Below are 19,872 nucleotides of genomic sequence, written 5' to 3'. Positions count from 1 at the left end.
AGCCATGGCGTAATAAAAACAAACGCCAAAACAAGGAAGAGAGCCCGGATAACACGACGGTTAACGTCGGATTCAGGGGCTCTCCACTTGATCAGAATAAGAAGCCATTCAAAGGCACTAAAGACGGACCGTCCGGTCTAAACAGAGTCTTGGACAGACTATGCCAAATACATGGCACCCCGGAAAAACCTGCGAACCACACCCATAGAGAGTGTTGGGTCTTCAAGCAGGCCGGCAAATTAAATGCCGAACACAAGGGGAGAGGCACACCAAGCGAAGACAAGGATGAACCTCACCAGCCGAACACTGGGGTACAGAAAAAATTCCCGCCAGAGGTTAAAACAGTAAACATGATCCACGCGACTCGCACATCCACGAGAGGGCATAAACGCGCGCCCATAGAAGCGCATGATGTAGAGCCTGTCGTACCCACGTCTCACTACTGGATGTCTCGTCCGATCACTTTTGATCACATGGACGGCCGAACTAGTATTCGGCACGGCGGATCACATGCCTTGGTGCTTGACCCACTAATCGACGGATACCATCTCACCCGTGTCCTCATGGACGGCGGCAGTGGTATAAATTTAATATACGAGGACAGTGTCCGCAGAATGGGGATAGACCCATCCAGAATTAAACAAAGCAACACCACCTTTGAAGGGGTGATACCAGGCGTTGCAGCCTGCGCCAGGGGCTCCGTCGTGCTGGAAGTAACATTTGGCTCCCCAGGCAACTCCAAAAGCGAAGAGCTGCTCTTCACTGTCGCACCCTTCCAAAGCAGCTATCATGCATTGCTAGGAAGAACGGCCTTCGCCCGCTTCAACGCATTGCCGCACTATGGCCACCTCACACTCAAGATGCCCGGTCCCCGTGGCGTCATCACCGTTCACGAAATCATAAAGCACCCTTCACGCACAGAGGAATACGCGACGGCCCTGGCGGCCGGACTATAAGCGGCCTCCAGTTTTAGAAAACATGATTGGTCATTACGACCACAGACACGATTAGACGAGTCCGGTAGCCCGGATAAATTCAAACAGGGCACTGTATATGTAATCCCATAAGGGAAACCAGGGGCTGTCTATACTTAATACAGCCCCACGCTTGGCTCGACCTTGTCGGCAGGCCAACAGCTTACACTCTTATTATTGATCGCATACTTACGTTGCACCCTCCTACGAGTTTTTCTTTTTTACAGACAACATTCGCGCGACACCCTTCCAGGATACGGCACAACAGAGACAAAGGCGCAAACGTGCAGCAGGGCCCCGTGCAACAGGTTTCTTTTTAGATTAAGCCCATGTGTAAACCTTTTCTACTGCCTCTTGTTGTTTAACCATCCCATGGGTTCTATACCCACAGAGGATACTGCCGTTTTTGGCATTTGGCCACGACATACTAAATTGCATGTACCTAGAAATAAAGGGCTTAAAATAGGCTCTTGTCAGCCTATCTTTTTTTACAAAAGACCGAATACCCTCGGGAGTGTTCGGCGTCACGAGTTTGGCCGTATATGCATCAACTCCGAATCATGTCTTTGGTCAAAATGTTGGGTTTGCCCGGCTCCTGGGTTTGTCGCCTTACGTTCCGCTCTCATCCGGCTAAGGCAGGCCAAAGGAGAACTACTGCGATTGCGCCCTGGTTATTCCGAATGAGCGCCTCAGTAGAGAAAGTTGAAAACTGACCGTCATGATATAGCGAGAGACTGTTCAACCACTCGAAGACTCATCGGAATCCCTAAAGTTTCCTCCGCCTTAACGAAGGGCCGTTTCCCGGCCATGTACACACGCGCCCGTATTCCGATGCACGTGGAGGTACCAGGGGCTACATAGTAGCCCCACCATTAGACTCCCATGGCTAAGCGAAAGTGTTACAACTATATAGTCCAGTTGCCTAGTTCGGCGTGCGATCACCTCCTTAACGGACCAAGACGTTGGATCAAGTGTGATTATGCATATTTTTTCGCCAACACCCCCGCATTGTCCGCGAGGGGGCTGAAGCCAATGACTGCTATCTTGCAGACTACTTATACATATAAGAATAGCCGCAAAGGGAGCACAATCATACTTCCGGGCAAAAGTATAAACATAGCCTCATAATTAAACTAAACATTGTTTTCTAAAATGATTCGACTTATCACTCGAATAAAACACTCTTCGAGCACTGCGCCTCTATCAGGCGGGCACCTTCTGTGACTTGCGCCAAGTAGTGCTCGGCCGGATGTTGGCCTCCCGCTGGATCCTGGCTCGCTATTACAGTGGCCTCCATATCCGTCCAATAGGCTTTAACGCAGGCTAGAGCCATCCGCGCACCCTCTATGCATGCCGACCTTCTCAGGGCGTCAATCTGGGACACGGCTCCAAGGAATTCTTGCACCAAACCAAAGTAGTTGTCCGGCTTAGGCCCCTTCGGCCAAAGATGGTCTATTACAGACCGCATTGCAAGTCCGGACAGCCTGTGGAGCTCCGCCATAGCAGCCACCTTCTCATTCAGTGGCAGCGGGCGAGTGGGAGCATTAAACTGCGACCAGAAAAGCTTCTCCACTTCTGCATCGCCTTGGCCCTCGAAGAACTTGACAGTGTCAGCTATACTATTCGCCAAGTCCGCATATGCGTCCGTAGGACTCATGCGACCCGCCAGGGGAGCATACTTCGGATCCAAGAACTTCGTCCGCAGTAAGTACGAGCCCCCAGCCACAATTTTGTTAGCTTGTTGGAGCTCCTCCCGCATACACCGGATCTCGGTCCGCATCTCCTTGGCGGCATTGCGTGCCTTGTCCAGCTCGGCCGAACTAGCCTTATTCTCCTTTTCAAGGAGTGCGTACCGGTCGGCGGTATTTTTTAACTCTTCAGCCATTTCGGCTATCTTTTCCTCGCTTCGGCGACGAGTAGCCTGTTCGGCTCTCAACTCTTCGTCTGCCTTTAGGGCAGCCGCATCGCTAGCCCGAGCTTGTTCCTTGGCTTGAGCAAGTTCCGCCCTCAGGGCCTCCACGGCAGCAGCACCATCTGCAGTGCCAATACATTGCATTAATATTATGCCTCTTGGGCATTTTCCTATACATTATAATAAAAACCAAGCACATACCCTGGGACTCCTCAAGCCGTTTATTCACCAGCGTGATATCGGCATCGATGGATCCGATTTGCCTCCTTAGCTCGGCAACTTCAACAGACTGGTCGGCTGCCAGATCCTTGTATACCTGCGCACATGTACGGCGCAGCCATTAGTATATGATCCCCCGTTTGCCGCCTATGGCGGGCAACCAGAGTCTCAGGGGCTACTATCTATAGGGAGCACACCTAGCGCGTGCTTCATAACCAAAAAGTTGTGCATTTTTTCACTACATACCTCAAAGCCTTTGAGCAGGCTTGTAAATGCCTCATTCAAGCCGCTGGTAGCAGATGAAATCTTCGTAAGCACCGTGCTCATTAAAGAGCGATGCTCCTCCGAGAGCGCGGCTCGCTCCAGACGGCCCGTCAATATGTTCGGCCGGACACTAAACTGCGCCGGACCCTTCTCATCGCCCCCCGTGGGAGCCAAATGCTCCGGGCTCAGGGCGGCTGACGTACTAGCCTCCGGCTTCGGCATATCCGGACTCCTCCGTGACGACACCTCCGTGTCGCCCGCCTCATGAGGCGGAGAGTTGGGTGGGGTTTCACTCTCCATCATCTCCGGGCGAAGGTCCCCCGAAGACGAACTCTATTGAGAAGAGTTGCTCGCCGGACTACAAAAAGCAAAGTCCTGGTTATGGATCTCGGATGCACACCCACTTAGTTTTTTTAGCTTTCATACACTTATAGCTATTAGTGCATCTGTTGCATGACAATCTCTACTCCTTGCATTGACATCAATTGATGGGCATCTCCATAGCCCGTTGATTAGCCTCGTCGACGTGAGACTTTCTCCTTTTTTGTCTTCTTAGTATTATCTCTATCACCATACTTTATTCCACACATAGTGCTTCATCCATGGCCTGCGCTCATGTATTGCATGATAGTTGAAAAGGCTGAAGCGCGTTAAAAAGTATGAACCAATTGGTCGGCTTGTCATTGGGGTTGTGCATGATAAATACTTTGTGTTAAGAATATGAAGCATGACATGGCTATATGATTTTGTGGGATAACGTTCTTTAGGACTGATATTTTGAAAGACATGATTGTTTGTTGGTATGCCTTATTATTATTGTTTTTATGTCAAATTATAGACTATCGCTCTGAATCATTCGGATCTTAATATTCATGCCACAAAAGAGAGTTTACATGATGAACATGTTAGGTAGCATTCCACATCATTTTTTTGTTTTTATCATTTACCTACTCAAGGACGAGCATGAATTAAGCCTAGGGATGCTTGATACGTCTCCAATGTATCTATAATTTTGTATTGTTTCATGTTATTATAGTATCAATCTTGGATGTATTATATGCAATTATATATCATTTTTTGGGACAACTTAGTTTCCAGGAAATCAGTACCAAACGAAGTTAGTACCGGTTGTTGTTTTTTGCGTGTTTTTGGTTTTCCAGGAAATCTGTACCAAATGAAGTTCAAATGCCACGAATTTTTTTGATGGTTTTTTAGACATAAGATACACTAGAAGCTCCGTGAGGAAGTCAGAAGGCGAAGGAGGTGGCCACGAGCCACCAGGGCGCGCCCTGGTGCCTCGTGGGCCCCTTGTTCCTCCGCTTGACCTAATTCCAACTCTAAAAATTCTCTAAAATTGGGAAACAAACAGAGAGCCATCCAAAACACTTTTTTCTCCACTGCAAGCTTCTTTTCTCGCGAGATCCCATCTGGAGGCATTTTCCTGCATTCTTCCGGAGGGGGAATCGATCACGGAGTGCTTCTACCTCAACATTGCCGCCTCTCCGATGATGTGTGAGTAGTTTACCTCAGACCTACGTGTCCATAGCTAGTAGTTAGATGGCTTATTTTCTCTCTTTGATCTTCAATACAATGTTCTCCTCGCTGTTTTTGAAGATCTATTCGATGTAATCCTTTTTGCGGTGCGTTTGTTGGGATCTAATGAATTGTGGCTTTGTTCGGGTAGTGTCCATACCATCCTGCCGAGCAAATTTGGGGGGAGGGGGTGTGTATTCTGGGGTACTGTTAGAGATTCTATGAGCGATGAAAATTCAAGAAATTCCTCACCAAATAAAAAGGAAATCAAAGAAATTACAAAAATCATCGGTGGAAACTGGGGAGGCCGATCATCTAGGTTCTGAATCGACCCAAACGCTTTGCTTCTACACATCGGCCGAAGCGTTCGGCCGGTCGCTATCGCTCGCTTTCCTCCTTTCATGCGGAGACAGGCTGGTGTGCGTGTTTTTTCACCTTTTTCCCTTTTCTCTACTTCTTCTTCCTCCCGCATCCTTCAGATCCCATAACGTCCCCTGTAGCACGGGCTCGCCGGTATCGGCGGCGCAACCCCCTGCTGCTTTCATGGGCACTCGCCCAATCTTATCCTTGCTGCGACCGGCAAGCCGGTGGCAGCCACTCATTGTTGCTGCAACCACGTCCTCATCATCGGCGTTGGGCCTTTGCGTGCTACAACCATGGCGGGGAAAGTGCTCCGACAGGTGTCTCCCACAGCTACAACCATGACATCGTGGTGCTACAAGCGGCAATTGCCCGTACTGGAATGGAATATGGGCCGTGCTGCAACCGTGAGGCAAAAATGCTACATCGTGGAGACCACGTGCCGGGATCGACTGCCGAAACTGCATCCAGCGATATAAATTGCTACATTTGGCGTCGATTTTTGTTGGGACCAGATGAGCGTCATCTACGAGCGTTGGCATGGCGGAGCTGCGAGCACGACGGGAAAATGCTACAACCATTGTACCAATTTGCTACATCCGGCATGCTTTTTTGCTGGAACCACCGAGCGTCTGCATGACGGAGTTGCATCCTTGAACAAAAATGTTACAACCGGCAAGTGTTTTTGCTGTAACCAACACGAGCATCAGACGGACACACGACATTATCGGAATTGCTACCAAGAGGCCATCTCTACCGGAGCTGCCGCGACCGCCACCATCGGAGCTACAACCGTCGCCGCGTGGAGCTGCAACTGCGGGGTGTAGCTGCCGCATGGGTGGAGTCGACGAGGAGGACGGTGGCGAGGGCCTTGACCTGCGACAAGGATGGCCGGTAAGGGCCGCGACCGACGAGGGCGATGTCCACAGAGCATGCGCCCGACGAGATCGACCAGACGCGGGGAGGATCCTTTGTTCAAATGGACGAAGAAGACACAATGTATCGGACGGCTACTCCAAAGTCCAGGCCTCCTTTGGTTTAGAGGAGTCTTGTAGGAATTTCATAGGATAGGATTTCTATAGGAAAAATTCATGTAGAGCCCTTTGGTTTGTTGGAATGAAATCCTATTCCTATGGATGAATTCTTTCTATCCTTCACATTTCATAGGAAAATAAATATTAGCCTAGACTCAATGGGAAAAAAAATCTTATGATGTGAATCAAAGGGCATCTTCTTTGCTATTCCTACTCATAGAATTTAACATACATGTCATCTCATTTTCTATGACTTTTCTATTCCTACGATTTTCTTACCCTATGAATCAAAGGAGGCCCCAAACTCTGATAATCACTGCTGAACCCACAGCGTTATTTAATCAAACCACACCCGTCGTACCACCCTCAGGCTAGCGCCGTCACCACAAGCAGTACTACCGTAAACTACTGTTGCGCTCTCAAAATCTGCCGTCGGGCCTGGCGTCGCAATAATTCGGGAAATAATTGGCGCGTTCCGGAGAGGACGCACACCCAAGACCCAACCCAACCGAGAGCAGAGACGAGAGGAGAGGCTGTCCCACGTGACGGCACAGAGCGTGGGTGTGCCCCCCGCCCCAGCTGTAAAGCGGGGCCCGACGCCAGTTGTTTGCGCCCGGAAAGCCACCGTCCACTGCCGGCCTCCCCGCGCGGCCGCCTCCCGCGGCACGTACGCGTGGTCCACCCACCGCCCCGCCTTCTCATCAGTGCAGCGTACGTGGTGGAGTGCATCGCCGCCGAGCCCAGCCGTGCAGATTGTTTGTTACCACCTGCACTGCTGCTGGCGGCTGCGCCATCAGTGATTATGTTTCCAGTGACATCATCAGGGAGACGAGGCGCTGCACCGCTCATTACTGCTACTACTACTTGGCACGCTGCCGAGATCTGGCGCAGGTGGAAGCAGCCCGTGGTTTGCGACGAGCTAAACGGCGAGCCGCCGCCGGTGGCTGGCTACAGCAAACCGTGGTTCGGCTCGGCGGCAGTGCGGCGGTGGGCTCTACCACGCGGCAAGCCACTGCCCCGGGGGCAGATCTCGAGGCGGTAAAAGCGCCCCCAGATCCTGGGGCCGCCGCCCATTCCTACGGTCCAGTACTGCTACCAGTAGGTGGTGCAGTGCCTCCCGCAGTGCCCTAGTGTAGGCCGCACTAGCACCGATCCCTCGGGTCGTCGTCTCCCTCCCCTCTCCGCATGCGACCAGGGCCAATAACCCGAAACGGATACCGTTCCGGTCTTCCGTACGCGCGGCGCCAAAACCGCCGCCGGCTCATGGTTAGTTAGTTAACCGACACCATTTTTCTTCTTCAGTATAGCCATTTATACACCGCCATCTCGACCGTAAGTACTCCCTCCATTCCACAATGTAGTGCCTATAAATTTTTGTCAAAGTCAAACTTTACCAACTTTAACCAGTGTATAGAAAAATTTGTCTACATCTACAATAACAAACATGTACATTATGAAAATATAACTCACGATGTATCCTATGATGTGCATTTGGTATTCTAGATGTACCTACTTTTCTCTATAAACATGGTCAAAGTTTGTAATGTTTGACTTTTGTAAAAATCTATAGGCACTACCTTATGGAACGGAGGGAGTACGTCTGCCGTACGTAGCCCTGTTGATCAATCAAGTACAAATTGATCACATTCACGCACATGCCGACTGGCTTACACCCTAGCGTGACCAGTATTTCCGTAATCTCTCTGTGATTGATTCCCAGGCCGGCGCACCGCACAAGACGCCTCGTTCAGTTCCCGTTTTATGCCAGTGGACAGCGTACGGCGAGAATCTACAGATATACTGTAGGCAACAGTGCGCGTCCACAAGGACAAACACGTGGATCCATAATTGACGATTCGATCTCCACACCGTGCATGATCCGTCCAACCTAACCATGCACGATCTCTTAGCCAGACTCTTGCATCATCAGAATGAAACTGAGAAACATGGCCACCGTCCCTGTTACCAGCAATCAAACGTCCCGCCCGCTTTCCAGACCAAACATTCTCACACACAACCTCCAGCACTTTCACCTCGATCGCTCTGGGGTCTGGGCCTACCGTCGGTATAAAATAGTCGGTGGCAGCTGGTTCCAACTGTAAGGATGGGGAGATCCAGGCTTGTTTGACCGGAGGGGAGGGCGACAGCTAGCCCAGCACCGGATGCACCACCGCCACCACCACCAGCAGCAGGTTGCAGGAGAAGAACATGGCAGTGGAAAGCTTGAGCGACACAGCGCCATGGATCTAGCAATAGAATACTGACGATCACAGCTAGCGCCCAGTCCACCAGGTACAGTCCGCGGCGACAGATCTAGGGGAGGAGACCCGAGACCGTTATTCTGACGCGTAGCAAAGCGATTCATGACGCACGCTGCCGCATCTGGCAGCCTGCAGCGCCGTGACCGAGCGCAACTGTTCGTTTTGATGGCCATCATCATGACTGCACGTGGTCGATGGCCGGCCAAAGGGATGCCATGCCCGTTCTTTACCAGAGACGGAGCTTTGCCTTGCTCAGAGTAAATTGCACAGAAGTACCACAATTAAAGCATTAGAAGCAGATTGGTATCAAGATTGGTAATTTTTACTTGTCAGTACCAAGTCTGGGGCAAGCCGTTACAGAAAGGTCTAAACAACGTATAAACACGTATTGACGGTGTATCTGACCGGCGGGCCCCGCCTGTCGGGTGCCGACGTGGCATGTTTTTCGCAGAAACCCCCCTGTTTCGCTGGCGCTGTTGTTCGCCGTCTCCACTGCGGTGGCGCACGATCGGGATCGAGGGAGGAGCCCCTCGAGCCCGAGCTCCTTCGCTTCCCATAACCCCCGCCCCGGCCTGGCCTCCTCCTCGCCTCGCCGCCGGCCGGCCGTCGGAGCATCACCACCGACGACCGGCCATCCCCGCACCCTGCCTCTCTCCTTCTCTTCCCCGCACCCTGCCTCTCTCCTTTTCTTCTTTCTTCCATTTTCTCTTCTCTCTCTCTCTCACCCGGAGCTCTCTCTCTCTTGCCCATTGGACAGGAGCCCGACGTCAAGCCGCCATGGATGGCCTCCCGTAGCTCCAGCCCGACGCGCCGCCTTGGTTCCCGGCCAATCCGCGCTGGAGAGCCTCAGATCCGTCCATCCCCTTCGTTCCTCGACGGCGGAGCCCCTGCATCGCGCCGCCTCCTCCCCTTTGACCGCAACGCCCCAGCCCCTACCTTGCCGGATCCGGCCTCCTCTGCGCATCTCGTTCCCGTGCCCTACCTCGCCGGATCCGGCCTCCTCTGCGCCTCCCGTGCCCGCACCCTACCTCGCCGGATTCGGCCTCCTCTGCGCCTCCCGTGCCCGCGCCCTACCTCGCCGGACCCAGTCTCCTCTGTGCCTCCCGTGTCCGCCTGACCTCATCCTAGCCAGCGCAAGTTCCCTGTTCGTGCTGGAGACGACGAACAGCAGCGCCAGCGAAACAGGGGGGTTTCTGCGAAAAACATGCCACGTCGGCACCCGACAGGCGGGGCCCGCCGGTCAGATACACCGTCAATACGCGTTTATATGCTGTTTAGACCTTTTTGTAACGGCTTGCCCCAGACTTGGTACTGACACGTAAAAATTACCAATCTTGGTATCAATCTGCTTCTAATGCCCCAATTGTGGTACTTTTGTGCAATTTACTCCCTTGCTCAGTGTCAGTAGGGGTACTTGATGCAGTAGTTTCCAATTCCATGCAAGATTTTACTGGGCCTCCCAGCCATTGCAGCACCGGGTATGATCGCCATGTACCGACACGATTATTCATTCTAGTGTTCCTAGTTTCCCAGCACCGGACCCATGCACCTATCATCCAAGAGAAGCCACAGCTCAATCCCACCTAGAATGGCCCCGTTTTCAGATCCTGATCTTCTTTCTTAAAAAATAGTTTTCGTTCAAATTCGACAGCAACGAGCTGCAAAAGTTGCCGCATTTTCTAACCTTTTTTATTGTTTCTTTTTGGAGGAAAAGAGATGCTGGTACTGGTACAGCAACAAAGTTGACGCAGATCTTCCGTCAAAGTCATAGGTTGGTAGGGTTATTGTTTCTTTTGCATTGTTTATGTAAAAAAGGGTGGGTTATTTTTTCTTCCCTCGTCGGCTAGCTCGATTGATTGCCATTCGTCAACTACCTTTTTTTATTTGAATCATTCATCAACTACCCCAGGCCAACAACTCGCATTCCGGGTACTATCGGTACCTCGGCCCAATGGGTCTGCAAATGGCCCAACACATTGCGGTGTATACTTTGCGGCTAGCACTGGCCCAAAACACAAAGTACACAATCACCCTAAATACCTCAGCAAAAAAAAAATCTCAGGACAATTTTTTTTGCAATTCAAGGTGTTCTTTACTGGGTTATCACTAGCAGCGCGTCATTGTGGCGACAGAGAGATTTCATAGGGTTCCCTTCTGCAGACGTGCATGAGTAGCAGAGCCAGATGCTTGGAAGCTGCCTCCATCTCGAAGACTTTAACAGCTACAGCAGTAAGCTATTGAGCGCTGTTTTCTGATGCACCTCAAAGTCCTGAACAAATTTCATTAGCATAGCACAAGCTTGCGACAGGCCGGTTGTCAAAAAGAAGACAGAGCGACGACAGATGCTGCGACCCGCTGAAAGACATCGCACCGTCCCAAGGATGAACTGACAATTCACAACAACCTTCTGCCAATTGTTATTTGGACATGACGATGAACAGAAGCATGAGATGTGTTTCTTAGCATGCAACTACGTAAATAAATTAATCGTCGCAGCAGCAACAAGCTAAGCTCGGAGCTTAGTTTCTTTCCTAGATCGATCTAGCTAGTTGCTAGCTGCTAGCTAGTTGGTGAAGTACAATAAGACGACGGAGAAGGCCTTCGTGGGCAGTATGCACATGCACGTAATCACGATCTCAGATGATGTGCTTCATCGCTGCACGCAGCTGAACCCATGGCACACGGCCATCCACACGCCGAACAGGACCAGGCACAGCACCACGTCCACACCGATCACGGCCATGGCGTGCCGCCGCCACCACGTGCGCCTCCAGGAGGGCCGTCCTGGCCGCCTGCGTGGCGCCCCGTCCTCCGGCTGCGCCTCCTCGTCCTTGTCGGAAGCATGCTCGCTCCATGAACCGTCGCCGGGGAATACCATCGAGTTTGCAGCCGCGGAGGAGCTCGTCCCGGCCTGAAGCGTCTGCGCGAACTGCCGCACGAGGCCGGACACTGCTTCGTCGCGCAGCCTCCTCCTGGGCATGGCGTTGCACGTGTCACGGACGCGCTCCAGGAAGCGGACGACCTCGGAGCTGCCCGGCGTGGGCTCCGCGACGGCGAGGTACGTGCGGCCATCATCGGCTGCAAGGACCGCGAACGTGCGTCTGCCGTCGTAGGTGTGATGGTGCCATCGGTGGTGCTCCGGCGCGTGGTCGAGGCAGAGCGCCGCCAGGGCACGGGACGCCTCCGCGTCCTCGCCAACCTCGCTGGACCGGAAGTACGATAGCCTGTCCTTCTTGGCCCTGGACGTCACGGCCACAAAGAAGAAGACGCTGGACTCCAGGCCGTCACCTTCGCTGACGCCGGCGGTGGCCTCCTTCATCGCCTCCAGTCTTGAGACGACGAAGCCTCTCGGGTTTGATCGGCGAGAGCTCATGCAAACTCGGAAGATTTCCGCCAAGGTGGAACTACATGTACGTGTATGGCTGGAGGTTGTGACCTTGCGATGCCAAGGGGCAGCTTCAAACCAACATGTGCTGGTATCACAGATGCGAGATGCAAAAGTTCTGGAGACAAACGGCGCAGAGTAAAGCTGCTGCAGTAGCAGTCTTTATGCAGAGATGATTTCGGTTTTCATATAATGTTCCAGCTGCACAAGAAAAGGCAGAGAGGATATGTGCCTTGTACGGCGGTTGTGGCTAAAGGATAAACAAGCAGACAAGGAAAGAAGCCCTAGAGGTAGAGCATTAGAGATAACTTACTTGAGGAGAGAAGCAATGAGAAGCGCCATCTTGATGCAGCAAAATGATGCATGCCTTCAAGTGTGGTTTTCGGCCTTGGTGAAGGCTTTAAGGGGTCCGATGTTGTGATTTGAGAAGAAAAGTATTTTTGCTGTAGAATTTTCGTCCGATGATAAGATACTTTGGGGTTAGGTGAGTCAAAACGGAAGCGACTCAAATTTCGTGCTTTCACAAGAGTAACATAATGGCAATTTAGCAGAACCGAAACAAGTGGAGGATGAGTATCACAAATTGGCAGAGGCTCGTTTTTAGGTGGTCCGGACAGTGACAATCTGAACAAGTCACCTGTCAGTAGTATTACACATAAGAGGATAGGTGGAACATCACTAGTAGGAAAAAGAACGAACTTGTCAACACACCACGCAACATATTTTATCCTTCACCTAACAGCAAAGTTTCTAGGCTAAAAGACAAAAACCAGCAATGACAACTTAGCACAGAAATCACAAAACAACGAAGCTATTGAGCCAAGTATATATAATACAATAACAATATAGGGTTGGTGGGTAAGCCTACATTCCAGAAACTTAGTTGTCCCTGATGGGGATTCAATTGTGTGATAGGCAGGGCCACAAACACAGGAAGTTACTTGACTTCATAATTATATGTGGCTCCAGAGCTGTGAAATCTGGGTAAGAGCAATGATCATTCGAGTGCACAACAAGGAGCTTTAAGAATAATAACTCAGATCATCCATGGATATGATCATTAATCCACGAGCCAGATGCCATGAAAACGGCCAGCAATGTTGCATTTCTTTGATTTCCCAGGAAAGGAAAAGATGTACCAGGCTATCTGTTAGACAAGGATTAAAGAAAAGCTAGGAGATGTACTGGGCAGAGTCTTCAGTTGCCAATTTACCGTCAATAAAACAAATCGGATATACCAGCCAAGCAATGACACCTAAGCACAGAAATCACAAACAAAGCAGGATTGGTGGGTGCTATTGCATTCCAGAAATTTAGTTGTCCCTGATGGGGTTAAATTCTGTGATAGATAGGGACACAAACACAGGACAGTTTACTTGAACTTATGATTATATGGGACCCCGGAGCTGAGATATCAACATCTTCTGGGTACGTAACAGCAATGATCATTCGAGTACACGACAAGGCACTTTAGGAATAACTCAAATCATCCACGCATATGATCATTAATACATGAGTCGGCAGGGTTGCAACAGCCCAAGCTATTGCATTTCTTTATTTTCCAAGAGAACAGATCTAGCAGTCTATCTTCTAGACAAGTACAAAGGGTGTACAATGTACTGGGCAGAGCCTTCCGTTGCCAACTTACTGTTGATATAATGGATATACCAGCCCTATTTACATGCATGGAAATGAAGTGCAAGGGTACAAACAAGATGCTACTGAGAATTCAAGGAACTAAGAAGCTACATTTAACCTGCATACTTTGCATACCCGCTCCCGCTCTTTGGTGACTACAACCTAGTAGGATGGGTAAATGATTGGTTGCCTCATAGCTCCATGACCAACAGCATTCACAACATAACCTCCGTAGCTAGCATTCAGAACAGAACCATATGCATGACTGTTGTAACCATACGTACCATGTACAAATTCTCGGTGCTCATGCACCGGTCGAGGTGGTAATGCTGGTGAAAAGAGAAAACAATAGAACAAGGTAAGATTTAAGTCACGTATTCTGGAATATGTATAAATAGACCTAGGAAATAGCCTCACCTTGAGGGTGAACATTGTAAGGATGATAGCCTTGTGAAAAGCCATTATGTGGAATCCCACCATTTACCACCGGATATGCTGGTTTATGCGACACAAGCGTATCACTAGAATGCACAAACTGAGGCTGCTTTGGTAATGGTACAGGGTTGAGTTTAGGCATTACTGGATTATTGCCATTTGATGAGGGCTTGTCTTGTCCAGAAAGCTGTCAAAATTAATACGAATTTAGGGATTTGACCTTGTTTATATTAGCACAAAACACACATATGTATACACGGTTATAAGAAGGGCAACAATTACTGTGCTCCAACTAGGCAAACTGCAATTTATAACCAGAAATAATTTGCAAGGTAATGATAGTTCAGACATAACATATCTTTTTTGAAGATTACAAAAGAAGAAACATACCGCAAATTTAAGTGTTTTACCATTAAGCCTAACAAGTCCTGAAAAAAGTTTAACAGCATACTGAGCAATTGCCTCTGTCTCATACTCAGCAAAAGCAAAACCTTTAGGGCGCTCAGTTTCTTTGTCACATGGTATGTATAGGTCTACTACATGACCTGCCTGAATAAGAATCTCATACAAGACTCTTTCAGGCACCTTCTCATCCAAGTTGCCTGTTGACAAAAACAGGTCATAAAATTAATACAACACAAAACATTGCTGAAGTAATACAACAGAATGAAAATGTGTACAGGGATGTTACATAAATGATATAAAAAGGACCAAACACTAGGATTGCCCGGAGAGAACACCATATGCATACAGTGATGTCTCAGAATAGCAACAGAGTGTAACAACCTACAAAAGTGACAATGATAACTAGACAGTGATAGAAGAGCGCTACTCAAACAGACCCAGCTATGTGATTATTCCAAGTAATGGAAGAGTCAATTCGTCTCCATGTCAGGTAATTCCCCAAATACATGTGTAAAATTTGAAATGCCCTTTGTCCAAAACACAACCATTAATGATGATTACACTGTACTGCTTGCAGTTACCAGGCAAGGCCAAAGCACATTACAGCAACATAAAACAAATCTTTGAAGTTGTTTACTGTTTTTCTTATCAACCAACATAACTAGCAAACTCAACCTACAGACGGCAGTGTCATGGCTCTATCATTAAGCAGTCTATATCGAGTTACAAAACTGAAACATCAGGAATCATTTGGCCGGCAAATTAGAGCTATATATCCATCACATGCTGACATGAAACAAACGACAACCACAAGTACCAAAAATATAAGATGTCTTGGATATTTCAATATGGACTAGATACGAACTAAAATGATTGAATCTACACACTGAAACACGTCTAGATACATTCAATTTAGAATAAAGCTAAAACATCTTATATTTCGAACGGAGGGAGTAGATGACACCCTCATAGAAGAAAAACAAATACTACTCATACTAACCGGTGGCAACAGGATAACATTGTACTAGTACATAGCAGCCACTAAACAAGCCCGAAAGCCCAAAAGGGGATGATTCGCAATTGCACCGTTCTAATCTGTACTTCTCCCCGCACGCACTATAACCCTACCGCGACTAATCAATCGACCACCGAGACGCGCATCGACCAAACCCCTCGAAATTAGGGCACGCGTCTAGTTCAATCCGGGCAGGAGGGGAGCGCGAAGCGAAGGGGGCTCACCTACGTAGACGCTGCAGGCCGGGTTCCTCGACATTGGGGCCCGGATCTGGGCGCAAGGCCGTGGAGGAGGAGTAGGAGCACCGCGCGCTCACGGCCACCGTCGCGCCGCAATCCGGAGGAGGAGGAGGAAGCGAAAGGAGTCGCGCGAAGTCGCTTGGGCGAATTGCGGCGCAGGATGGAGGACGCAGGGTCTCTCTAGTCGGGCCGGTTCGCCTGGGCCGTTGGGCGGTGGCTATTTGTCTGGCGCCGCCTCGAGATTCGGAAACCGGCTCGGTCTCCGATTCAAGACCGACGAGGAAAGGCGTGCCCGGGGCCACCTGCCAGTGGCTAAGGTCGACAGCTGAAGAGGAAGAGACGGATACGCGGTAGACTCCGGGGTATGTGGACTACGTGGCAGGGGCCACGCGGAGGCCTGCGATTGGCCGACGCGCGTGGCGTGCACGCGAGAGTACCCGCCGAACCAAACTCTGACGTGTATGTCGGCCACATCACGTCTCAGTTGACGCCGTACCGTCCAGCTGCATGTCGACAAGGCCATGGCACTATACTACAAGTACTAGCACTAATGACGGGCCATGCCTCGTCGGCAATCCTGAAGCCAACCACCCGTAGAGTATAGAGTGGTTGATGATAATCTTGATTGAGGAAATAAATTTACTCTATCAGGGTGGTCGGCATGGAAATAGTACAAGTATCGCAATGGACAATGAAAAACATTATCATTTAGGCTTGACACCGAACCGTCAGATGGTTAGGTACTTTGTGATGAAACCAACTCACCAGGCTTCAAGTTATAGATGGACTTAACATTGGTGTGTATATTTTTCTAAATTTTTTTTCAGACTTTTGATGATGTTGGTTCAGCATGGCCGACATGAAAAAAATGCTTGCTAATAATAGTCCTATATATAGGGTGGTCGACATGGAACTGTTGCAATGGACACTACAAATCATTATCATTTGTTAGGAATTAATTAATAGGTTAATTAATTGTTAATCTATGCTAATGTCGGTGGCCATGTTTGGCAACCGTCTCCTTTGTAACCGCCTTGTAACGAGGGTATAAATACCCCAATGTTCAATCAATGAAAGAACTGTTCCATCATTTGCTCCTCTCTCTCGTTTCTCTCTAAACACGTTATCACGCACGCCTCTTCCAGAGAGCAATTAGGCCAAGAACTCGACGGCACCACCGTCCCTGACCATCGGCCTGATACACGGCTGTGGCGGCGACTCCCTCCGGCCCCAAGGACACAAGGACCCTCGGCCTCGACAGCGCTCCAGCGGCGCAGCACCAGCGCGCGATGCAGGCGGCTGAGGCACCCCATGGTTGACGACGCCCTCCTCTGTAGGCGCGTCGAAGCGGCGCCCTCCGGCGCTTCAATCCGCCACATGACTGCCGACGACAGCGACGGCAAACGGCAAGGCCTCTCTATGGCCAGAGGAGGCCACTCCGGCGATCTGCAATTGCCGCAGACGATGACTGGACAAGTCTGGAGAAGTTGGCTACTAGAGTTTCGGCCACCACGCGATTCACGGCGGAGACGAGATGTTCCTCGTACAAAAAGGAAAGAAACTAATCAGGAGATTGATTGATTGATCTTGTCTTCTTGCAATCATCAATTAATAATCTAACAATGAATTGTTTTTCTCCTGTATGTATATGCGCTCACACGAATCTCACGAAGAATTGATCAATCGTGAACTACAAAGAAAGAAGAACCGATGGAAGAACGCAGCGCCAGCCTCCATCGATTCAACAATTGGAAGCCTCGAACACACTCTGCCAAAGGACAGAAAATCAATCAATTGAGCGGATTTATCATACTCCAAGCAGGAACATCAGAACTTGAAATTGGGCACAATTTTCAATTACACAAGGAAGACGCACAGAAAAGGATATGGGCGTTGGCATCCAGGATCACTCGATCGAAAATCCATACCAATAACTGTAAGCATCCATGTGATTTCTTCAATTTGTGATGTTCTTGCCTCTTAAATGAGATCGGCCGCGGATTCCGGACGGAGGAAGGTCTAAGCGGCGGCCGCTCGTCCACTCTCCTCCTCCCTTTTCCCCCTGGATGCGGATGGTTGAGGCTGCACCCGCGGCCTCCATCGGCACGGCCGTCTACAGCGGCGACGACCACATCCCGGCAGCAACGCTCCTCCCTCCGGAGGAGCACCACGGCCCGCCACGCAGCCCGGCAACAGAGACGGCCAACGCGCATGCGGAGCGCAGTTCTCTCCGCCACACCTTGGCACGGCGGCGGCCTTCGGCTCCGACGCCGCTTCTCCTGATGCGGCGCGATGGCGCGGCGGCCGGCGGTGGTGGCGGCCAACATCCGTCCCACGGCGTGGAGATGCTGCCCAGGCGCAGACGACCTTCGATTGGCGACGCCATCTTACCTCCTAATTCCTCACGAGGAGATGTGCTATGACTCTGTACAGCCAAAGCTAACTCAATCGATGGATTCTTGGCCGTAGCGAGAATCACCGGAGAACCTTATCTCTTCGGCCATTTAACAATTTGCATTTTTTTTTCTATTGCCAAATAAGGACATCAGCTTTAGTACTACTTGCATAGAAGCCCTCAGGCTAATTGTGATCGTATCACTCAGACCCTCTGGTCTTGTCATATTGTGCATCATATTTTAAAAAATGAATTCCACATGTATTATGAGCATAGTAGTATTGTTCAAGTGTTCATACCTTGAATTTCCATTATATATTAGAGACGACATTGTGCCATATTATACATGTTTGCCTCAACATTCATTGTAAATATTAATTTTAGAACAACATTTTTCTGTCTTTTGCAATTGGAATTAATTTTTCTTGCAAATCTTGACAAAATCCAAAATAAGGATTTTGAAGTGTCATACTTAATATGACCACATCATATTTTATTTGTGAATCACAAGGTATTGATGGCATCTACTGCATAATTTGCAGATTATCTATCACTACTGTGAGGTCTACATCTTGTTATTTTGATAAGATGACTACCTTCAAGTGCTCTTCCAAATATTAATGTGACTATTCCAAATTTAATTTGTGAATCACAAGGTATTGGTGGTATCTACTGCACCATTTGCAGATTATCAACCACTATTGTGAGGTCTACATCTTGTCATTTTAACAAGATTATTACCTTCAAAGTGTTGTTCCAAATATTAATATTATATGTGACTACCTCAAGATATCATAAGGTAATACTGGCATCTACTGCAAATTTTGCAGACTATCCATTATTACTGCAAGGTCTACATCATGTCACTTTGACAGATGATTACCTTCAAAGTGATTTCACACATTTTACATAACATAAGGTAATAGAATTATGAACATCTACTGACAAAAGTCAGACTATGTTTCCTATTACTGCGAGATCTACACCGCATCCAATGATTATCTTCAAAGTGTTATCCTATATAAATTGAGGTCTACACATATGAGTGTATAGCATCAGCTATCATAAAATTTGCTCCTCTGAAGCAATTATTGTTGTTCACTAAAATTATTTACTCTCCTAATAAAAAAAATTATATTGATCTTACATGATTAAAATGGCATTTTTTTTCTTCTAGTACCAATTATTTAAGCATCATTTTGCTTGAATAAGTCGTGGAAAATTACACAAATATTACTTTTTGTGATGATATTGTCGTCCATACATAAAGGTGGAGACCATAATTTATAGCAAAGATCGAGTGTCTCAAACACTATTGCAAGATCTACATCACATTTTTGGTTGGTATTTTATACTGACTAATCCCATGTTCAAAAAAATGTCATGGCTATTCTCTTGATAGCTAAATATGTACATATTTCATTTTACCCGCAAATTTGGCCGCTTCCCCACATTTCCCGCATTGAAGCTTGGCTTTCTATTCTACCCCGTGATTTCTCCCTGATTTAGGAACTTCACAGTTTGAAACCGAACCCTTCGAGTTTTGACATTGACAACGGCAGGCAAGGCAGCGGGGTTTCTGCCGTTCCACGTCGCAAGGGAACAAAAGGGCCACCTCATCAGGAGCGGGACAGGCTGGACAGGTCGACTCGGCATGAATCGCCGTGCCAATGCTGGAAGCCGACAAGAGATCTCGCGATACAAAACCCAGGGACGCCTCCCTGGCCTCCACCTCCTCCTCCCCCCCTCCCCTCCTCCTCCACCTGCCTTCCATCCCTCCCCCCTATGGAGCTCCGGCCGTTT

At 49.1% G+C, this 19,872-nt stretch overlaps 3 protein-coding genes across 4 annotated transcripts; all 3 read right to left on the bottom strand.

Annotated features, from left to right (window-relative positions):
- Positions 1 to 10,941: 10,941 nt before the first annotated feature.
- Positions 10,942 to 13,210, bottom strand: LOC123071610 (phytolongin Phyl1.2-like). The gene is made up of 2 exons (XM_044495191.1): positions 12,256 to 13,210; positions 10,942 to 12,143 (listed from the first exon to the last, which is right to left on the bottom strand). The coding sequence occupies exon 2, from the start codon at positions 11,928 to 11,930 to the stop codon at positions 11,208 to 11,210; it is 723 nt and encodes a 240-aa protein (XP_044351126.1). The 5' UTR covers positions 11,931 to 12,143; positions 12,256 to 13,210; the 3' UTR covers positions 10,942 to 11,207.
- Positions 13,211 to 13,441: 231 nt separating this feature from the next.
- On the bottom strand, positions 13,442 to 15,898 carry LOC123071612 (splicing regulator RBM11). The gene is made up of 4 exons (XM_044495193.1): positions 15,660 to 15,898; positions 14,406 to 14,617; positions 13,998 to 14,202; positions 13,442 to 13,909 (listed from the first exon to the last, which is right to left on the bottom strand). The coding sequence occupies exons 1-4, from the start codon at positions 15,691 to 15,693 to the stop codon at positions 13,743 to 13,745; spliced, it is 618 nt and encodes a 205-aa protein (XP_044351128.1). The 5' UTR covers positions 15,694 to 15,898; the 3' UTR covers positions 13,442 to 13,742.
- An 813-nt stretch (positions 15,899 to 16,711) lies between these two features.
- Positions 16,712 to 18,279, bottom strand: LOC123071613 (uncharacterized). 2 transcript variants are annotated; one of them, XM_044495195.1, is made up of 2 exons: positions 17,603 to 18,279; positions 16,712 to 17,442 (listed from the first exon to the last, which is right to left on the bottom strand). In XM_044495195.1, the coding sequence occupies exons 1-2, from the start codon at positions 17,999 to 18,001 to the stop codon at positions 17,416 to 17,418; spliced, it is 426 nt and encodes a 141-aa protein (XP_044351130.1). In that variant the 5' UTR covers positions 18,002 to 18,279; the 3' UTR covers positions 16,712 to 17,415. The 2 variants fall into 2 exon arrangements, with proteins under 2 accessions (XP_044351130.1, XP_044351129.1); XM_044495194.1 differs by having other exon boundaries at positions 17,652 to 18,279.
- Positions 18,280 to 19,872: the final 1,593 nt, after the last annotated feature.

This window comes from Triticum aestivum, chromosome 3B (assembly GCF_018294505.1).
Source record: "Triticum aestivum cultivar Chinese Spring chromosome 3B, IWGSC CS RefSeq v2.1, whole genome shotgun sequence".
In the NCBI taxonomy this organism is placed as follows: Eukaryota; Viridiplantae; Streptophyta; class Magnoliopsida; order Poales; family Poaceae; genus Triticum; species Triticum aestivum.
Note: the sequence above shows the minus strand (reverse complement) of the source record. Positions and strands in the feature narration are given on the sequence as shown.